Source organism: Nilaparvata lugens, chromosome 1, assembly GCF_014356525.2.
Source record: "Nilaparvata lugens isolate BPH chromosome 1, ASM1435652v1, whole genome shotgun sequence".
NCBI classification, from domain to species: Eukaryota; Metazoa; Arthropoda; class Insecta; order Hemiptera; family Delphacidae; genus Nilaparvata; species Nilaparvata lugens.
In genome coordinates this window covers 39,400,173-39,420,028 of record NC_052504.1, presented here as the reverse complement: position 1 = coordinate 39,420,028, position 19,856 = coordinate 39,400,173, and the positions used below count along the sequence as shown (strand labels likewise).

At 34.4% G+C, this 19,856-nt stretch overlaps 1 protein-coding gene across 1 annotated transcript in view; it reads right to left on the bottom strand.

The window, feature by feature from the left end:
- The window catches only part of LOC111048053 (kelch-like protein 17), a 56,745-nt gene that overhangs the window by 32,228 nt on the left and 4,661 nt on the right, over nucleotides 1-19,856 (bottom strand). Inside the window, exons 2-4 of the mRNA XM_039433666.1 lie at nucleotides 11,123-11,267; nucleotides 4,168-4,264; nucleotides 2,052-2,173 (exon numbers count right to left, since the gene is read on the bottom strand). Coding sequence (XP_039289600.1) covers nucleotides 2,052-2,173; nucleotides 4,168-4,264; nucleotides 11,123-11,251 — 348 coding nt within the window. The 5' untranslated portion in view covers nucleotides 11,252-11,267. The remainder of the gene's footprint in view (nucleotides 1-2,051; nucleotides 2,174-4,167; nucleotides 4,265-11,122; nucleotides 11,268-19,856) is intronic.

Below are 19,856 nucleotides of genomic sequence, written 5' to 3'. Positions count from 1 at the left end.
AATTCTCTCACATCCGTATAAGTCTTCATTTGAACCAGCTATACTTTGAGCAAATCGATCTTTGTTGATATTGATTTTTGCTGGATATTGTCCATAAATTATGACAAATATTATTAATCATGCGATCGATATCAGATTTGCAGATCCAGGTTCAAATACTCTCGATCAAAAACCTGATTCACACAAATGCTGTTCGTGAATGTGGGAGAATTATCAAACGGCAAAGCTTGGATTGATAGCAAATGGATAAAGACCGGTCACATTATGCATGATATCTGATTAATGGTGGTGTTTGGAAGTTGTCAGAAGCCGGGGGGATGGAAGTTGATTATCGATTCTTGTCAAAAAGCACACACTATCAATTATTACGTAATTGGGCAGTGACAAGTTCTGCTAGGGATAACTTTGCCATACCACGTTGCTTGTTCTTGCTGATAATTCATCAATGTGTTGTGATTTCATACAATACAAATGGAGCTCATTGCTAATGGATAAGCTAAAATGCCCAATGTGTTGTGATTTCATACAATACAAATGGAGCTCATTGCTAATGGATAAGCTAAAATGCCTCTGGCACGTTGTTCTGGAGTAGTTCGCTTTCAGGGTTGGAGATTCCGTGGAAATTGCTAGAATAGTGATTTTTAAAATTCTTCCAATATATTTTTTTATTTAATAAATTTATTCGTTTGATACAAGTTGGCATTTTACAAAATTCGAATAGAAGTCAATAGACGACAAATTCGATATGGAACTGGAAGGACTCTCAATCTTAAAAACCAATATTTTTGAAGAAAAAGATAGGATTTTTCCAAAAAATTTCAGATTTTCCATATTTTGCTGATGAATTTTCAACATTATATCATCTTTTACCATACTAAATATAATTCATTCCCATCTAATTTAATTGAGACATATACTAATAAAAAATAGTAATTTTACATTACAAAATACAAAATATTAGTTGCTGCATAAAATCACAAGCTAGTACAGTATAACACATTCCAATGTGTTGATTCAGGTTATAGAGAATAGTTATCAGCCTAATAGGATGTATTATCATCTAATGAAACTCAAGTACCCATCATCACGATCGAAAACAGATTATAGGTTTCACTTTTACACCATCAAGTGGTGAGGTGATAAGGATAAAAATCCCAGTCTGCATGCAAATACCTGTTGCATTGAAGTAATGCATAGTAGAACAAAGCATGCAACAACAAAACTCACTTGCCAAGTACTGATTGCTATTTACTCTTTTTCCCCATTCCCACAAATTTCTTGATTCCTACCAACCCACAAATCTCTATGATCTTGATAAAATTTTAGAAGGTAAAACGATCGAGGGTTAGTTATTCAGCGTTCTATGGGAAATGAGAATACATTTGAATCATTACCAAGGAATAATCAATTAATTCGATTGATATGTGATAGCTACCAATAATAGATTAGTTATTCAGCGTTCTATGGGAAATGAGAATACATTTGAATCATTACCAAGGAATAATCAATTAATTCGATTGATATGTGATAGCTACCAATAATAGATTAGTTATTCAGCGTTCTATGGGAAATGAGAATACATTTGAATCATTACCAAGGAATAATCAATTAATTCGATTGATATGTAATAGCTACCAATAATAGATTGATTCATCAGCAAGGAGGAATAGAGAAAGGATAAATATATTAGTGGAAAGTGTAGAATCATGAAATCTTCAAACTTTTCACTGAATTAAAATTTACTTAATATATCCACAGAGCCTGAATGAATTGATAAATTTTCTCTCAAAAGTAGGAAGATGAAGAACTAACGCCATTATATTTTACTACAAAACCTTCTAGATCGTGTTGAGCTTCTAACAAGTTATGATTGGAAGTATTTGATACCAATAAGAATTTCAAATGAATTTGGAGTAGGAACGTATGGGAAATAATTATAGAATTTTTAAAAGATATTGAACTTGTTTCTAAAATACAAGATTATTTGCTTGGCATTACACTATTTAGAGAGTATAACTAGGAATCATGCAAGTGAATTGGCAAATGCATACCTGAACATTGTCCTCCGTGATGTGTATTTCTCCCGTATAGGAATATTCTACAAGCAGTTTCAGGGCAGTGCAGTCTATGTCATGTAGAATAACTTCCTTTTGCAGTCTTTCAGCCATATCATCTGAAAAAAATGTCTAATCATAATATATCAATTTTTTAACGAATTTCTACTTCATTGCATTCAAGTCATTTCGATCAAAATAAACCAAACATTGCATCAAGTAGGCTATAAAAGTTGATTATAGTCCGTGCAAATCTTCTTCAGACTTGGAGGAATTTTCGGCGCAGAGAAATGGAGTGAGATCAGCCAATTGCAGTGATGGATTGAGTCATAGGTGGAAGCGTAGTTGTCAATTTGTCGAATAGAGTCAGTCCAGTCTGTGATTGCAGAGAGGAAACTTCATAAGTTTAACATGAGCGCTTGAATACTGGAAATTAGAGAACGCTGGCCGGTACACACCGGTAACATAGCAGCCGTTGTATCCATGCTGCTGTATGCCTTCTCTGCTGCACATGTCCATCCCAAGTCGGAAGTTGATTTGAATGGAGTATATATTGTTTGTATTAAAAATTATTTGTCATAGCTTCCTTGTTTATGTCTTTTTGAATTTGTCATTTGCTTGTAATTTTGTTACTTGTCTTATCGTTTTTAAGGGAGTGTCTCGATTAGACCAGGTTTCATTTATTCTACAATGAAGCTGAAAACCTGGTCTAAACAAACACACACCTCGGCTAAACGAGACGGAATGCTTCGAACTACTGGGTTAATCGAAGCATTCCGTCTCGATTAACCCATTAGGTCGATTACACCAGGTGGTCGATACCTGGTCTAATAGAGACACAGGAACTGGTCTAATCGAGACATGGGCTGAACGATATGGAATGCTTCGATTAACCCAGTAGTTCGATTACACCAGGTCCTGTGTCTCGATTAGACCAGGTTTCGTTTATACCACCTGGTGTAATCGAACACCTGGAGTTATCGAAGCATTCCGTCTCGTTTAGCCGAGGTGTGCGTTTAGACCAGGTCCTGGGGTAATTGAACACCTAGACTAATCGACCACCTGGAATAATCGAACACCTGGACTAAACGAAATACATCCGGAAAGATTGAGATGTGACCTAGTTTCCATAATTTTATTTATTTCAGTGATTTGAATATGCTCCATTTTTTTCCCTGTTGACATGTTTGCTATACCTAGTTGTTCGAACTCACTGCTGACGCACAAGTTCTTCTTTGCCGGTAGTGCCATTTTGTAAGTTTATATTAGTAAATAGTATTCTACCATTATGTAGAATATTTATTTAATCAATCTGTATTATTTTATGACAAAATAAATGAATTTGAATAATACTCGTAATTTATTGTTTGATGTAATGTAATATGGACTCTAATCTAAGCTCTTTCAGGGGCAGTATAGGCTACTCTCTCAACCCTCAAATGCTGGTTACACAGCCAACTGTAGAACCTCTTAAAACCGTAGTTTTCTAAACCTATACGGAAACCATCAATCTATTCCAAGTTATCTATATTATCCTATAATCTATTTTATCTGTTATCAAAGTTCTATAGTCGGATTCACTAGAAACCGTCAGCATTGGTTAAATGGGAATGTCATTAATGACGAATGTTGAAATTTCAAATTGATCTGACTAGAATGTTACATTCTGATGTCTAGTACGTTCTCCCGATGCACTCATTCAATTCCCAATTGCCATTCAGATAATTCTGAGCCTAAAAAAATTGAATCTAGCATGATCAATTGAAAACAATAAATTATTGTACTTAATATTATAAAACGCTTCCGACAATAATTGTCGGAATTGTCACGATACAATTAAAGCTTGGTTTACACCAAAGTTATTAACAAAATGTTAATAACATAATCCTTAGAGATTCTATTAGATTGAACGGAACCTGACAAACACATATGTTCATCATGTGTAGGATAAGTTATGTTCAATCTATTAGAATCTATGTTATTAACATTTTGTTAATAACTTTGGTGTAAACCCAGCTTTACTTATTTTGTTACTGAATTTTCGTTCATGATCTGTTGGGTCGTTGAATTGAAGCTGGTGAGAAATTTTTGAAAAACAAATGAAATAACTTACCATTGAACATTGCATAGAAGTAGGGGCTGGTGGAAGCGAGAACCACTTTGTGAGCGTGCACCCCGTCTCCCCCGACACGGAGTGTTACGTCACATAACTGTCAAACAAACATTAACAAATTATGAAACTCGGCTACAGAAAATTCATAAAATTACCCAAGAATACAAATTCCTGATATTCTGCATGACTATAATCAATTATGTTCAACATTAAAAAAAAACAAGAGTGGAACAGATTTGTTATATTGTTATTATAAAGAGAATAACAAAACGCGGAATGTGTAATGAAATTTCCCAGTAATTATTATATTGCTATCAAATTCATGATACTTTATCAGTTATCAATAGTCCTTGCTGAATTATCAATCTGGAATCTGAATCAATAGAGCTTTAAAATATCCTGCAGTCGTTCATTCTGTGAACGCCTTCATGGTATTTGATAACACCTTCAATTTGGATTTTCGTTCAATAAGTTTTTAGAAGAAAGTGTCATTCCATTGTTGAAGATTGAATAGAATGGAAACGATAACTCACTCAGAAAGTTATATATTCTTGGATTATTTTTTGAAATACCGGCAAATCTCATTTATCATTATTAGAGGATCAACCAATCGACCAAGTTACTCTCCCTACAGAATTCAATCTTTTACTGCAAAATACAGTTCTCAAATGGAAATCTCGAAGAATCGTGAAGACAGAGTGATTCATCTGAGGCTATCAATTTAAGAGCGTCATCACTATTGACAATTTGATTCTGATAAAAAGCTGAGACTTTTTGAGAGGCTGAGGCTGGTATGAAACAGATGAATGGAGAGATTTACTCTTCATTTATCTCGTTTTTGTAAATTAATAACCGTCCACAGTGTGTTGAATCAATGAGGATAATTTGACGGACTGATAGATGGATCTGAAGCACAGTTATCGTAGTCTATCAATCAATCATCGTTACAATTTTCTGAAGACAATAGTTCTAATATCAATTTCCCTCATGAAGAAGACTCAATGCGTGAGAGTGCGGTTTCCAGTCTTGAAAATGAAAAAATTATGTTCGACTTGAAAAGTTGAATGAATTGTTTAGATTTTTATTATTTATTTTGAGGAGTGAACTGATCTCTCTGAATTCAAATACCCATCTCAGAAGAGTTATCTATATTTTTCTAAAAAAAACCATTTTGTGATTAGTTTTAAATGAAAAATAACCTTTGGAGAACAATATTACTTCAAACTGCAAATCATGATGTTCAAGTTATTGGATGTGTTATTGGAGAACTCATGTTCTTGAAGAACTCGATAGCACTTCATGATCACAGACAAAAGTTCATTGTACGCGAATGAGTTTTCACGCCAATAAGGAAATAAGCACAAAACGGAAAGTGGTTGACCCATTGATGAGTACCGCAATCAGATAAGATGACAAAAAGAACTTACATATCCCATTTGAGAGGAAGAGTATCCTTTTGTTTCTACAAGCTCTGAAACACAACACTTATCTTATCACAACACTGAATAATTCATCATTCGTCAGCAATCGTTTCAATGACATGAGTTGAGTCTCAACTGAATAGTCTTGATGTCCAATCATCCTACACGGAAATATTGAAGATATTTTCTTGAGGAAAGAAATCGTTGAAGTCATCAAGAATCACTGATGTTTCTGTGATAGTTGAGTTTTTGTTAGGGATTTTGAGGAGATTTTTTTCTTCACGATGAATTCATGCCAGAGCACTTCTAGTTGCGTTGTCTTCCAGAAATTCCCCCACCTATCCACATCTAATTATGACACTTTCCAGGACAAGTCAATCGTCTTAAGTTCAGAAGATACATATATGGATGGATACAATGAGAACAACCAATTAATAATCATGAATGAGATTTGTATTGAGAAGCTTTGAAGAGAAATATGAAAGATTACTCGCTACTCATTGAATATTATAAAATATAGGTATGAACAAATGTAGTAGAGAGGAGTCCTTCCACCTCTCTGGTTGACAGCGGCTCTAGAGCAATCACTTTCCCAGCTGAATGCGTGTCCACATCAAAAAGATAATTTCCAACTCGACAACTCGGGAGAATTTTACCGTCTCGTTTTCCGTCTGACTGCATCAATAAATTCTCTGGATGGAAAACGACTGCGTGTTTCAAATGCAATACCAACTTCTTGCTGAACGTGAACGAGGCCACGAAGTGTGCAGTGTGCTACTTGAAGAGTACCTACTTCAATATTTATGCCTCTCGCATGAGATTGAAGTTGACCGTAAAAATTTAGAGGCTTGACATGCGAGGATATTACAGGCCGACGTGATATGAGATGACAGGTTAAAGTAGGTACTCAAAATGGTTGGAATAGGTTATGGAATAGTTGGGGCAACGAACTTCGGAATTCTTCATCATTTGTAATCAGACTCAGATACGCGAAACTCCTTCAATTACCAAGACCAAGAAATACAATTTTTCCACCATCGCTCATTTTTGAAGATTGATGTGTGAGAACATTTTTTGAGAGTGTGTAATAACTTTACAGATAATATGATTTGAATTAATTGATCATAAATAGAACAATATTTAAGACAGTACCGTATTGAACAATAAGATATCTAAAGCATTAGTTAAGCATTCTGAAGAGAACAAAGAGTTTTATTTTGAATTCATCAACCCAAGATTAGTATAATAAATGTAGTCCAGGCAACGAATGCTCAGAAAAAGGTAGAGAGGGAAAAGTTTGGAACACAATTTTTGACCCCGCAGCTCTTTAAAGAATAGTAAGGGGGTAAACATATAAAAAGTCCTCACAAGGTGGTGAGGGTGGTTTGAAAGTACCATATTTTGGTTTTTTGCATATATCTCGAACAATGTGCATCCAACGGAAATTTTTGTCAAATATAAAACTAAAGCTTACAAATCAGCCTACAAGTTTCATCTGGAACATTTTTTCATATCTCATAGTTTTTTAGATATGAGATCTTGAAGGTGTCACAATTTGAAGAAAACCCTTCTGGATCCGATTTTTTCATCTTTTTGGCCTTATCCCTATAATAATTGAAAAAATCCGTGCTAATCATGAGCTCCTAAAGCATCATATTCTCTTCACTTTAATGTATTATTTCATTATTTTACGCATCTCCCTGCAACGTTTGGAACACAATATTTGACTACTTAGAAGGTAAACATAACAAAAGTCCTCATCCCTACCCCTTGTGCTCAAGGGATGAGGGTGGTTTAAAAGTTGCGTTTTTCATTTCTTGCTTACACGCATGTATCTTGAAAACAATGCATTTCAGCGACATGAGTAACTGAACAAAAATGGAACTAGATGAATGTCCGACAAGTTTTGTGAAGTAGAGTTTTGTGATATCTCCTTCAGTTTTCGAGATATCTACTTCTAAAAGTGTAAAATCTTTAAAAAGACAGTTTTCTTCCAACTTTTTGAACTTTCAGGGCTTATTACTCAACAACGGACTATTTGGGGATTCTTTCCCTGTTGTCAAATGTACACCTGGCCATAATAATAAAACAAAGAAAAAGTATATCCATTCACCTGCTTTGAATGTCTTGAAAAATTATGTTCTTTTTGCCTAGATTAAAAAAAGAAGGTACTTATTCAGCTGGGTTGACATATAATAATATTAAGAAGCTATACAGATGTGAATTGAAAATGGCTGAACTGAACCATAATGTCAAGTTTATTGAATCGGCTAACAATAAAAGTTGCGACATAATCGCCCTATACCATGGGATATCTACTTACGCTATTGTTTCTCTATGTCATCAGTTACTGCTGATGTGGATCTCAGTGCTATTGAACAAAAGATGTCCAGATGTCAGGGCGAGGCAGAAGCCTGGTTTAGGGCAAACCGTCTATTTTTGAATACAATCAAGACCCAGAAGCTAGTGCTTGGTTTGAGACAGATCAGTCAGAGTGCAAAAAGTGTTAAGCTTCTTGGCATTACACTAGATTATGAACTCACATGAATACCTCATATAGAAAGTGTCTGCTCCAAACTTAGTAGGGTACTCTACCTATATACCTTGCTATATACCTTCTTCGAAGACTCAGAGATTGTGTACCCGCACACTCTTTAAGAATGTGCTATTTCGCTTTTTTTCAGAATGTCTTTATTCATGGATTGGTCTTGTGGAGTCGTGCCCCAGATGTGCAAAGAGTGTTCTTACTACAGAAAAAGGCTATTAGAATTATATCAGGTGCTGCGTATTTGGAGCATTGCAAGCCATTTTTTATAAAAGAAAACGTTATGACAGTTTACAGTATGGTAGCTTTCAAACTCCTACTTCAAGTAAAGAAGGATATAGGATCATATGGATGCAGAGTTGACATCCACAGCCATAATACACGAAATAAGACAAAAATAGATGTACCTTACACAAGACTGGAAAAAGTATTAACTAGTCCCAATAATGTATCCTTGAAACTTTTTAATATTCTGCCAGACCCAGCCAGAAACTTGTCTTCAACAGTATTACGACAAAAACTTGAAAACCTTCTCTTACAGTACCCACTTTTCCTTCAGCTGCCAGTGGAGAATCATTTATTGGAAACCATACTTGATAGTACTTTGTAGTCTCTAACTCTATATGTTTATGTGTTTATATTCAAATGATGTATTATGTACATTGGATTATTTTACTCTTGATATTATTGTTCTATTGTCATATATGGAGGAAACCTCAAATAGAGGTTTCCAATAGCATTGTTTGTGTCCTGAACCTGAACCTGAATGGAATGAAACGTTCAATCTATTATTCTGTTATTATATTATAAGTTATTTATAATGTATGATTTGATGTTTCCGAAAGCATTGTTTGTATGCACTAAAGGAATAAAAATCATTCTTATTCTTATTCCTATTCAACAATGCATCGAAAAAAGTACTGAACGTTATGTTGTAGAGGATTCAATTCTCCTCAATTTGATGTATTTTTTCACCATTTTATGCTTTCTATCAATTGTTATAGCATCTTTAGTGTTGGAGATATCACTAAACTCTTCTTAACAAAACTTGTTGGAAATTTATCTAGCTTCATTTTTGTTCAGTTAGTAATGTCGCTGAAATGTATTGTTTCCACGATACATGCGTGTAAGCCAGAAATGAAAAATCGCAACTTTTAAACTTCACCCTCATCCCTTGAGCACAAAGGGGAGGGATGAGGACTTTTGATATGTTTACCTTTTAAGTAATCAAATATTGTGTTCCAAACGTTCCTTGAAATTTACCTGTCAATTGGTCTATTGTTGTTAAACTGAACATTGAAACATTAAAGTGAAGAGAATATGATGCTTTATGCGCTCATGATTAGCACGGACTTTTTCAATCAATTGTTATAAAGTTATAAGGCCAAAAATGAAAAAATCGGAGCCGGAAGGGTTTCTCTTCAAATTGTGACACCTTCAAGAGCTCATATCTAGAAAACTATGAAAGATATGGAAAAATGTTAAACACGAGACTTGTAGGCTAATTTGTAAGTTTTATTTTTGTATATGACGAAAATTTCTGAAAGTCGCATATTTGTTCGAGATATATGCAAAAAACCAAAATATGGTACTTTCAAACCACCCTCACCTTCTTAGCACAGTTGGTAGGTATGAGGACTTTTGATAATAATTATGTTTACCCCCTTACTATCCTTAAAAGAGCTGCTGGGTCAAATATTGTGTTCCAAATTTTTCCCTCTATGATCTTTTGTTGACTGGACTAATGGTATAATTTCGTCATACTGTCCCTGGCACAACCTTCTAGCATACAATACTTATCCGCTTTCAAAAGTTCCTAGTTTTATTTTATCATGAAGTTGGTTGTTACAGAGAGCTCAAGTTATCAGCTGAACAACGGTATTCAAACTCTTCATCTGATTCACGTTAAACCGTGCAAAGAAATTATATGCAACTAGCCGTCAGGCTCGCTTTGCTCGCCATATCCGTCTAGCCAGGGGGCTCCGCCCCCTGGACCCCTGACTGGATCGTCCAAGAATGAGATCAGCAGGCTCGCTTCACTCGCCTGCATTTTTCATTTGAGCATTTTTATCATATGTTAGGACGATCCAGTCGAGGGTCCAGACTAAACGTCTGGCTAAACGGATATGGCGAGCGAAGCGAGCCTGACGGCTAGTAATATAATATTCCCAGGAATAGCTCTGAAGTAGCAGTGCCCAATCAATTTCTCCGCGATAAATGCATTTCAATCTTCAACTTGGTGCCAACCTAACAAAGTCAACTCAACTCTATGCCAACCTGACAAAATTATTAATTTAGTTACCAGTTAACAACTGTGTCGAAGAGGTACTCTCTCTAGATTATAGTTCTATAGTATGATATGGACAATTTTCAATTATAATTAAGCGAATAAGAAGAATATACATGCTAAAAGACGAACTTTAAACCCTTAAAAACCACCCTTAGAGTTAAAATATTGCCGAAAGATTTCTTAGTGCGCCTCTAAAGAGCCAACTGAACATACCTACCAAATTTCAACGTTTTTGGTCCGGTAGATTTTTAGTTCTGCGAGTGAGTGAGTGAGTGAGTCAGTCAGTCAGTCAGTCAGTGAGTGAGTGCCATTTCGCTTTTATATAGTGGGGCAACTTTATGTGGTATATAAGATGAATAAAACGCACGAAGCTGTTGAAAATAACGAAAAAGTGAAAGGGACTGGTAATAATACTCTTGTCACTAAGAATTTTTTAAGTTAGTAAAAAAAATCGCAAAAGACTTCTTGCTTATTGGAATCGAGAGTAATCTTTTGCAGTTTATTTGTTTTTTGCGATGAATTTCAGAAATTATATTCAATGAATTAGAATTTCATTATAGAGTATAAAATGTAAAATGATCAATATTATAAAAAATGTTAACTATCCACGTTTTGTAAAATGAGAAAATTGAGAATATAAGCTATTTTTTGGATGTGTGTGAATAGTATGTGATGATTTATGACAATTGGTTGACTAACCTGTATATTTTGGCGCATTTTATTGATGGCAGCGAAGGATACCGAGCAATGCTCTGGGCTTTTGTGGAAGTAGTGAGTGAGTGGATCTGTCCCGTCCACGGGTGTTTCCAGTTCAACTCCACCACTCATTTTACGGCTTCTTCACCTGAAAATAAAACAATAATAATTGTGAATGTAGTTTGTCATTATCTCAGTCTCAACTACGCGTCTCTTTGAAGCAGATGAAATACTTTGAAAGCATAATAGATTACTATAATCAATCAAAATCTCCTACACCAAATGGAATAACAATCAATGCACCTCGATTCTTTCAAGAGTTATTTATGAGACTGTACACATCACTAACTCATAAATCACTCAAGCCTCTGCACCAATGAAATCAATTCTCCTTAAATCCCCCTCATTTCAAGCGTCCGATTTGATTGACTTTTCTTCGAAGAAGGTATTTACGTGAATTCCAGCAAATATGGGAAGCCTCGTATCTCAATTAATAAATTGAAATAAGCGGTTCCTCTTTTTAAGATAGTGTTGCTTCCTTTGAATGAGATTTCCATGAATACCTGGGGAAGGGGATGGATAGGCCTACTTCCATCTTCCAGTAGATAAAATAATTCATCCACCCTTTCACCCACCATACCAATGATTTATTCTGAGGTTGATCGGACTTAAAATATTGTAGGCATTGTTCAATATTCTGAAGAAATTGAAGATTCAGGTTAATTGGAGAAATTTGTGATCGGATTGATGATTACAGATGACTCAAATTGAGAAGATTTCAAATCGTTACCAAGGAAGTCGCATAAATTTGGACTTCTACATTAAAACCAGTGAAGAACTAGTAATGTGTCACCAGAATTTAACATATCTGGATGCAGAAATTCAATTTAACATCAAGGACTCAAAACTGTGAAGATGATTATGATAATATTTCGTAATAATACCAACCCTGTCACATATTCTCACTTGCATTGAGGTAGCAAGTGGGGACAGAAACAGGTAATTGGATCATGTCTGGGACGTTACACGTTTTTCTAATGACAGAGTCGTAGCCAATGCATCATCTGTCGTCATGACAACTCAGAAAGATGAAGGCCAGGGGATGTCTCCCAGATGAAGGTTGAGGATCGCTAAGTGAATACTGAGTAGCTACTTAGAAACCTTTGACATGATATGAAAAACACATTATACTTTTTCAGAAATGTAACCCACCATTCAACTGTACTCAACTGTAATGCACCTGCCATTTTATTTCCAAACTACGGAAAATTTCCATAAACTCACCATAATTTTCCCATAACCATGGACATTATCATTCACACTAGGTTTTATTCCCACCAAAACTCAAAATGTGATTCTTTATTCTTTATTGATTGATACAATAAGTACATCATCAAAATGATAGGGAGAGAAAAATAAGGTAACCTTGTTCTATTCCCCTCCCACATTTAGATAAGGTTACACATAGTCCGAAATAGTTCAAGTCGTGTAGTTGTTCAATTAAAAAAATTTCAGTCCTTAATTATTTTCACAACGTAGATTTTATTTATCTACATGTGATTCCCTAACAATTTTGGAAACCAATTTATTGGACGAAGAATTGTCAAAAAGTATCATGTGTCATACTGAATCATCAAATTCAATGAGAATGAGATACACTATTCGACATTGAAGAGTGCCAGTATTGGAAAATTACGATTATATTTGATAATTCACAATGTTACTCTAATGGATCCCATTTTGAAAATATTCAGGATAAGAATTTTGAATAGAGCCAGTCTGTAGGTTAATTTTTCCTCTTCAAGCTCCAATATATTTCATCGAGAACTGACTCACCTTGGAAAAATTACAATTAATTGAAATGGAAGAAATTCAGATTTTTTATTATTCTTCTAATAATTATCACCCACCAACTAGAGATTGATGCAATAAAAAACAAGTAATTGGAATATAATATTAATTAATTTCATCCTAGAGGCCCTGTAGTCTAAAATTTGTTTTCATTATCTGCGTTTAATTAAAATATTTCTTGAAATCTTTGGTTTATATCAACTTACCCAACTAATTTCAAAACTATCAATAAATTCTTGGATTTAATTTAATGCACTTGAAAGGGAGTATCCTGAATCCTGATCCACAATTTGAGACAAATTCAACTCTCTGTAATCAAGAGCTTCCGAGGTGGATGGCATTGAGAACAGAAAAATCTGGTGAGGCGCACTCACAAAACTTTCCTTGCCATTATGAAAATTTCAGTAAAAACGGCCTCGTGTGTCTCCGGCGTAAGAGCACTACCTCGGAGGTAGTGGTAACAGTCGAGTTTTCGAAAATATAATTTAAAATTGATCAGATGAAGAGATCAATAATTCTGCTATCTCTTCCAGTGAATGATTTGAGAGTGAAATTAGAATTAACAGTTGCCTCTCTCATTAAGTTTGCATTTGAACAATTACATTTTCTCGAATTTCGAGCTTATTTTTAATTTTAGATGAAAATGTTACTGGACATTAATTGAAGAGATTTTCATGTTCAATCTTTCCCATTTAAAATGTTTCTGAAGCCTGATAATTGGAAATATGAAATCAAAATTTGCATAGATGGGGTGGAGCTCATGGAATTTTTACAGATATGGGACTAGTGGCAGTTGATATCAATGACTATTATAGGTATAAATTTGATCAAAATTCTTGGAGCCGTTTATGAGGAAATCTTGAGAAACCCTGTTTTTGGTATAATTTTAGCCGTCATCTTGAATTGCATTTGAACGAAATTGTTCGTGTGGGATCCTTATGGTGTAAGGACCTTAAGTTTCAAATTTCAAGTCATTCCGTTAATTTGGGAGATGATATATGGTGTACACAGACATACATACATTCATACACACACACCACACACACCCTCATACAGACCAATACCCAAAAACTTTTTTGGACTCAGGAACCTTGAAACATATAGAAATTAAGAAATTGGAGTATCTTAATTTTTTTGGAAAGCAATACTTTCCTTACCTATGGTAATAGGGCAAGGAAAGTAAAAAAACACTTTCAATTATAGTTTTTTCCAAAACAACCTGTTTGTGATAGGTGATATATAGGTAGTTCATGTTTCAAATTTCAAGCCAAATTTCCGTAAATACGTGCCATTTAATGTTTACTACTGTCTACTGACCATTATTATCATGAGTTATCATTGGAAATTGGAGCATAAACGCCCTATTATATCATGGGTGATCTTCTTGTGCTATCTTTTCTCTATGGTATGGTATTAATCAAATGATCATCTCAAAAACGTACATACGTACATTGTACACTGTACAATTAAGATTATAGGGCATCAAAAAAGTTTGACTCATGATATATCATTTTAAAGGTCTCAAAACGAGCTATAACATTTTATACAATACATTGTTTTCGAAAAATGAAAACTTGATCTTTCATTAGACAAAATATAAAATAATGAGGTAAAAAGTTGCTCATTTTCTACCTTTGGGAATAACTTCCTGAAGAATAAATATACGATGTAATGTTATAATGTCATTAATTATAATGTAGTTCTGTCCATCCTCAGAAGTATTGAATGTATTGAATAAAAAGGATTGAATGAAATCGATATCTTTATTTGGTGCCGATATGTTCTTGTTTTACAAAACCATTGCCATTTCGAACTTCGATGGGGTCCTGGGTGGAGCCCGAAAGCGGGGGAAATAACGATGAGGACTCTTCGCTTCCAGACTATGTACTGTGTATATCAACACTTTTAAAAAATTCATCTCTCTCTTCATTTGTTGCACAAAACCTTGTTTTTTGTCTTCATTGACTGGACTATTTGTATATTAATCTATGCTGCTCAATAATAATTCGATAAATTTAGGTGGGGTAAGGGTCGAAAGAAGGTCGGAAGACTTTGACATGATGAGTAGCAAAGGTTAGACAGACAACCTTTTTTGATGGAATCACGAGATGGTTGGCGGGGGTGCGTCATTGGGTCTCCGAGGGGGGGGATAGGCAACGCTCTCGAAAGGACCACCCTTGAAAGAATCCTGATACGCTAGTGATCATGGGGAATAAAATATTATAGAATTTGATTATATTTTGCAACGATGTCCCATCCCTAATCGGGATAAAAGATTAAGATCTACGGTATCTGTTATTTTTTGTACGAGAAATTTGATCTTCTAAACCTGCAATGAACAAATTATAATGGGAAATAGGAAAGTTGTGAAACTTCTTCCTGAAGAGCTAGATGAAGAAATGTAAACTCTATTTCATGAAAGCATGAACATGAAAAACATCATTCACTGGAAAGTTTTCGAGAACGAATCACAATGAGTTGAAATTATAAAAACAACATTATTTTCCTTGACGCATATAACTATCTCAAGTCCTATTCAAACTCAGTATCATGACCTGCCTTCAACATAATACACCGTGTCCCACGAAGAGGTTTACACGTTTAATTTTGTATTATGTGCCCATTCATGCACCGAACTTTTTTCAAATTTTACACAGTTTACAAAGTAGGTTCTTAAAATATTCTGGGAAAATTTTAGCTCCCTAACCTTCGTAGAAACAAAATGACGACATATTGAAAATTTTACCAATTCATTAAATTTTCATATGCCGACATTTTGTTGCTACGAAGGTTAGGAAGCTGAAATTTTCCCAGAATATTCTTAGAACCTACTTTGTAAACTGTGTAAAATTTAAAAAAGTTAGGTACATGAATGGGCACGTGATATAAAATTAAACGTGTAAACCTCTTCGTGGGACAAGGTGTATAATAATCTAAGCAATTGAAAAATAATTTTTGGTTCATTCAAGTTTTCAATCTTAAGCAATTTTTCAATTAACTAGGAGCATTTTTAAATACCTTCTAGATAAGCTTTTTGCGTTAAAACGCCACCAAATAAAAATGGAAATCATATTCTACAATATCTCAATATGATTTCGAACATAACAGATCATCAATAGCATTTATACAGAAGATACTTCATCTTTTAGAGCAATTAACAGCATACTGTGAGTAACATTATTTATCACGTTTTCTTTTCTGGTAGAGGAAGGTTGACCGTCCAAAGAAGTGCGAAAAAATCGTATACATGACAATGGTATTAGTGGATCGTAAACCCGTTATGCAGATTACCAAACACGAAAACTGTTTCTCTCTCACTTCACTTGTTGAGTAGAATGTGAAAGGTGAAAAGCAACTTCAGAAATCGTAGATTGTTATTATGACATTTTGAGAGTGAAAAATTAGTTCCTTTCTGAATCAATTTCAATAGAAAATAAAATCTTATGAAGATTATATTTACTTTTAACCTCTATAGAACCTCTATAACTAAACAAGATGGAATTTTTCATTTTTATTTCATAGGCGTTACATTAAGAATAAAGAACAATTATTTATTCACTTCTCGAGCCTCGAAAATGTATGAATGCAAATGGAATACAGTAGTATAGGTATGTTAACTCCGATTATCAACCGAATCGCTTTCAGAAAAAAGTGTTCGAAATTTCCAGGAATATGGAATATGTTCAGATATTGAATAAATTAGATAGGACGAAAAAGCACTATATAGACCATTCACTATTTACATTGGTGCATGCAATTTATATTGTAGTTCTGATTTTTTCATATATTATTTGTGTACATAAGAGAAGTCCAGAACCAATTTCTTTATGCGAAATTTCCTTGTGCTAGATACAGAGTGGCCCAAAACCTCGTATTTTCGGCTCATTTTCCAGTTTTCAGCTATTTCTGCCAAATCTCGTAATCGGACAGAAAATTTTGCTCACGTCTTTTTTTTATATTATAAAATTCTGGATGAAATGAGATCAATCGGAACTCTCTATATCCAATGAGTTCTGAATATGATTTTTCAAAAATTAGTGAAATTTGAAGAAAAATCATTTTTGTTGAATTTTAGTTTTTGATCAACAATATCTTTCGATTGTTACCACCATTTATATCTATAATTCAAAATCCCTCTGGGCGTATATCTGTGCTCTACAATCTGAGATCAGGTAGAGCTACCTCATATAGATTTCCAGGTACACCTGACAACAATGCTCCTTGTATTGTGAAAAACACCTAATTTTTAGCTTCAACCATCATCACCAACTACATTGTTCTCACATTGATATTTCGCACATTGAAATAAGTTCATGAGACTATGTTCTATGAGAATCACCTGTTAGATCCACTTCATTTCAGTATTAACTAGTGGAGAGGCGCGCTTAAGGACATCTCAAGGATCAAAATTTCAAACACTTATAACTTTTGACACACAGTTTTCGTTCACATCTCTAGTTTTTGTGAAAACACGAAGTAGCTCATCTGCCGAAAATGTGATTAACCGAATGAGGCCCGCCCGGTCCCGATTAATTCGGATAATAGGACTTCTACTGTAGTTATTAAGGAATTAATTCCTCGTCTATTCCGTACTATTAAAAGAATGAATAAATAATGGTCACAGAATGATGTATTTTTATAATTAACTAGGCACAAATTAGCAGGTAGGTACTGTACTATACACAGAACAAATCACTTTCACAGGGTTTGCTAATCTGTTCAAATACTGAGCGGATTTAGATACTTGAAATATTGAGTTACTATAATATGTAGATGCAGGATGAAAACTTTAATATGGATCCACAACACATTAGATTATTAATATTCATAGCATCAGAAACAAGCATGATTATATAAAAAGCGTGAATAATTTAATTGGACGAGCATCAAAGAATAGGCTATTACATTGTCATGGCTCATTCGGGAAATTCGCCTCTATAGTACTGTAAACACAGAACGCTTTCAAACCATCAACTTTTATGAATAATTTAATGTCAGTAACCTACCATTATTCGAATCACCATTCTTGTCGCAACGTGAAAACTCAAATCCTCCTATGCAAATTGAATTTGATGTTTCAATTAATACTGAACATGGTAATGAAAAAAAGAAAATTTGTATGGCTTTTGTTGTTGGGGAGGTTCCCTTGCTTCCCCTTGCGGGAAGGTTCCACATCACCTGAATAGTCTATATAATTTAAGCCGTTAATGGGCATTACGACTGTCATACTTCAGCCGAGAACGACAGTTTAACGTGCTAATCCGATAACACGGGAGTGACCTGATCAAAAACCTTTAGTGAAGAGCGGGTTTGAACCCGGGATCTCTAGGCTGCTATGCAAGCACTCTATCCACTAGACCACGGATCACTCCAAAATTCTACAATTATGGAAAATCATGAAATGTTCATTATTAATTTGATATTAGTCAATTCATATAGTCTATTCCCGGAATATCAATTCATTTTATCAATACCTAGGTATTCAAAATTAACTCTATAGTCTTGTACATGGGGAACTGGAGGGACAATGATGAGATAACGTGTGATAACGGAGTGAGATAACATGTGATGAGGACAGTTATAACGGATTAATCTACTCAGTTTCAGGAGTGTCAAGAACCAACGAGAGTGATTTTGAAGCTTGAAAATGTTGCTGAAGCTTAAACTGGAACTGACCAAGAAGCGGCCCTTCCAACGAGGGAACCGAGAGAATAGTCACTTATCTAAACTGAGTGATAACAGCCTTTCTAGTAAAACTCAGGTGATCTTGAAATTTCTTTTTGTTGTTCACGAATGGAAAAAGTTTTATGGTCGATTTTAATCAATCTTTTATATCTATCAATAAGTTTTGAGTTTTAACTTTCGAATCTTGTCATCTAGAGAAGCCATAGAATATTCTTTTGTAAAGATAGATATTCAAATCAGTATTATTTATTCTCGAGTACTGATCAGAAAAATAATAATCTCCGTTTAGATAAAATTGTCATTCATTATTGAGAATATTGAATCAGTCAAGTTGGTATAGGCCTATTATTGGAAAAATAGTGATAAGTGAGAAACAGATTGACTTTAGATTCTTTCGTCAATTCCATAAATATTATAATGAAAGGTGACTGAACTGAACAAAAACAAAATACCTGACACTATGTAATATTCTTTGGTTAGACCTTGGAACTTGTATGGTTTCCCATTCATGTAATCCCATGCTGTTATCAGTTCATTCTATGAGTAATAGAGTTCTACTAATGAATAACCACTGCTGGTGAAAGAGAAAGTGATCTAACATTATCTCCTGAGTAAAATTGGAACGTTTACTATACAATTTTATTCAACTTGAATAAATCTTCATTTTTTTGATTAAAAATAAGTTATAAATAAAATGTATAATGAGACCGAACACTAGGTCATCAATTTTCTTAGATTGTTCAATGCTATAGTAGCCTTTATCATAAGCCTCGTATTTCATTATAAATAATTGATTGAAATTAAGCTGGAAAGTAATTAAATTTTTTTTAAATTACAATGAATTGAAGCTACATATTTCAATTCTCTATTCGAAAGAGATCCATACGGATTTCGCTGTAAATAGGTACTTGATTGAAGCATTTTAAAGATTCATTCGCACCAATGAACTCTCCGCCCTTTTCTCTCTGGAAAATAATGACGGTATATTGTTTCAATGATTAAACCTTGGCCTTGGGCTTGTGTGAGGGTAATGTGAAGGATGATATTGAGAGATGAGTTGACCTCCATTTTTAGGTGGGCTCCTAACTACTGGAAAGTGATTTTGCAGCTCATTGAGTTGGATCCCAAATCCCAGTATCAGGGAACGTGTCCGATACAGTGAGAATATTATCTCCATAAGTTATTATTCATACCATTCGTC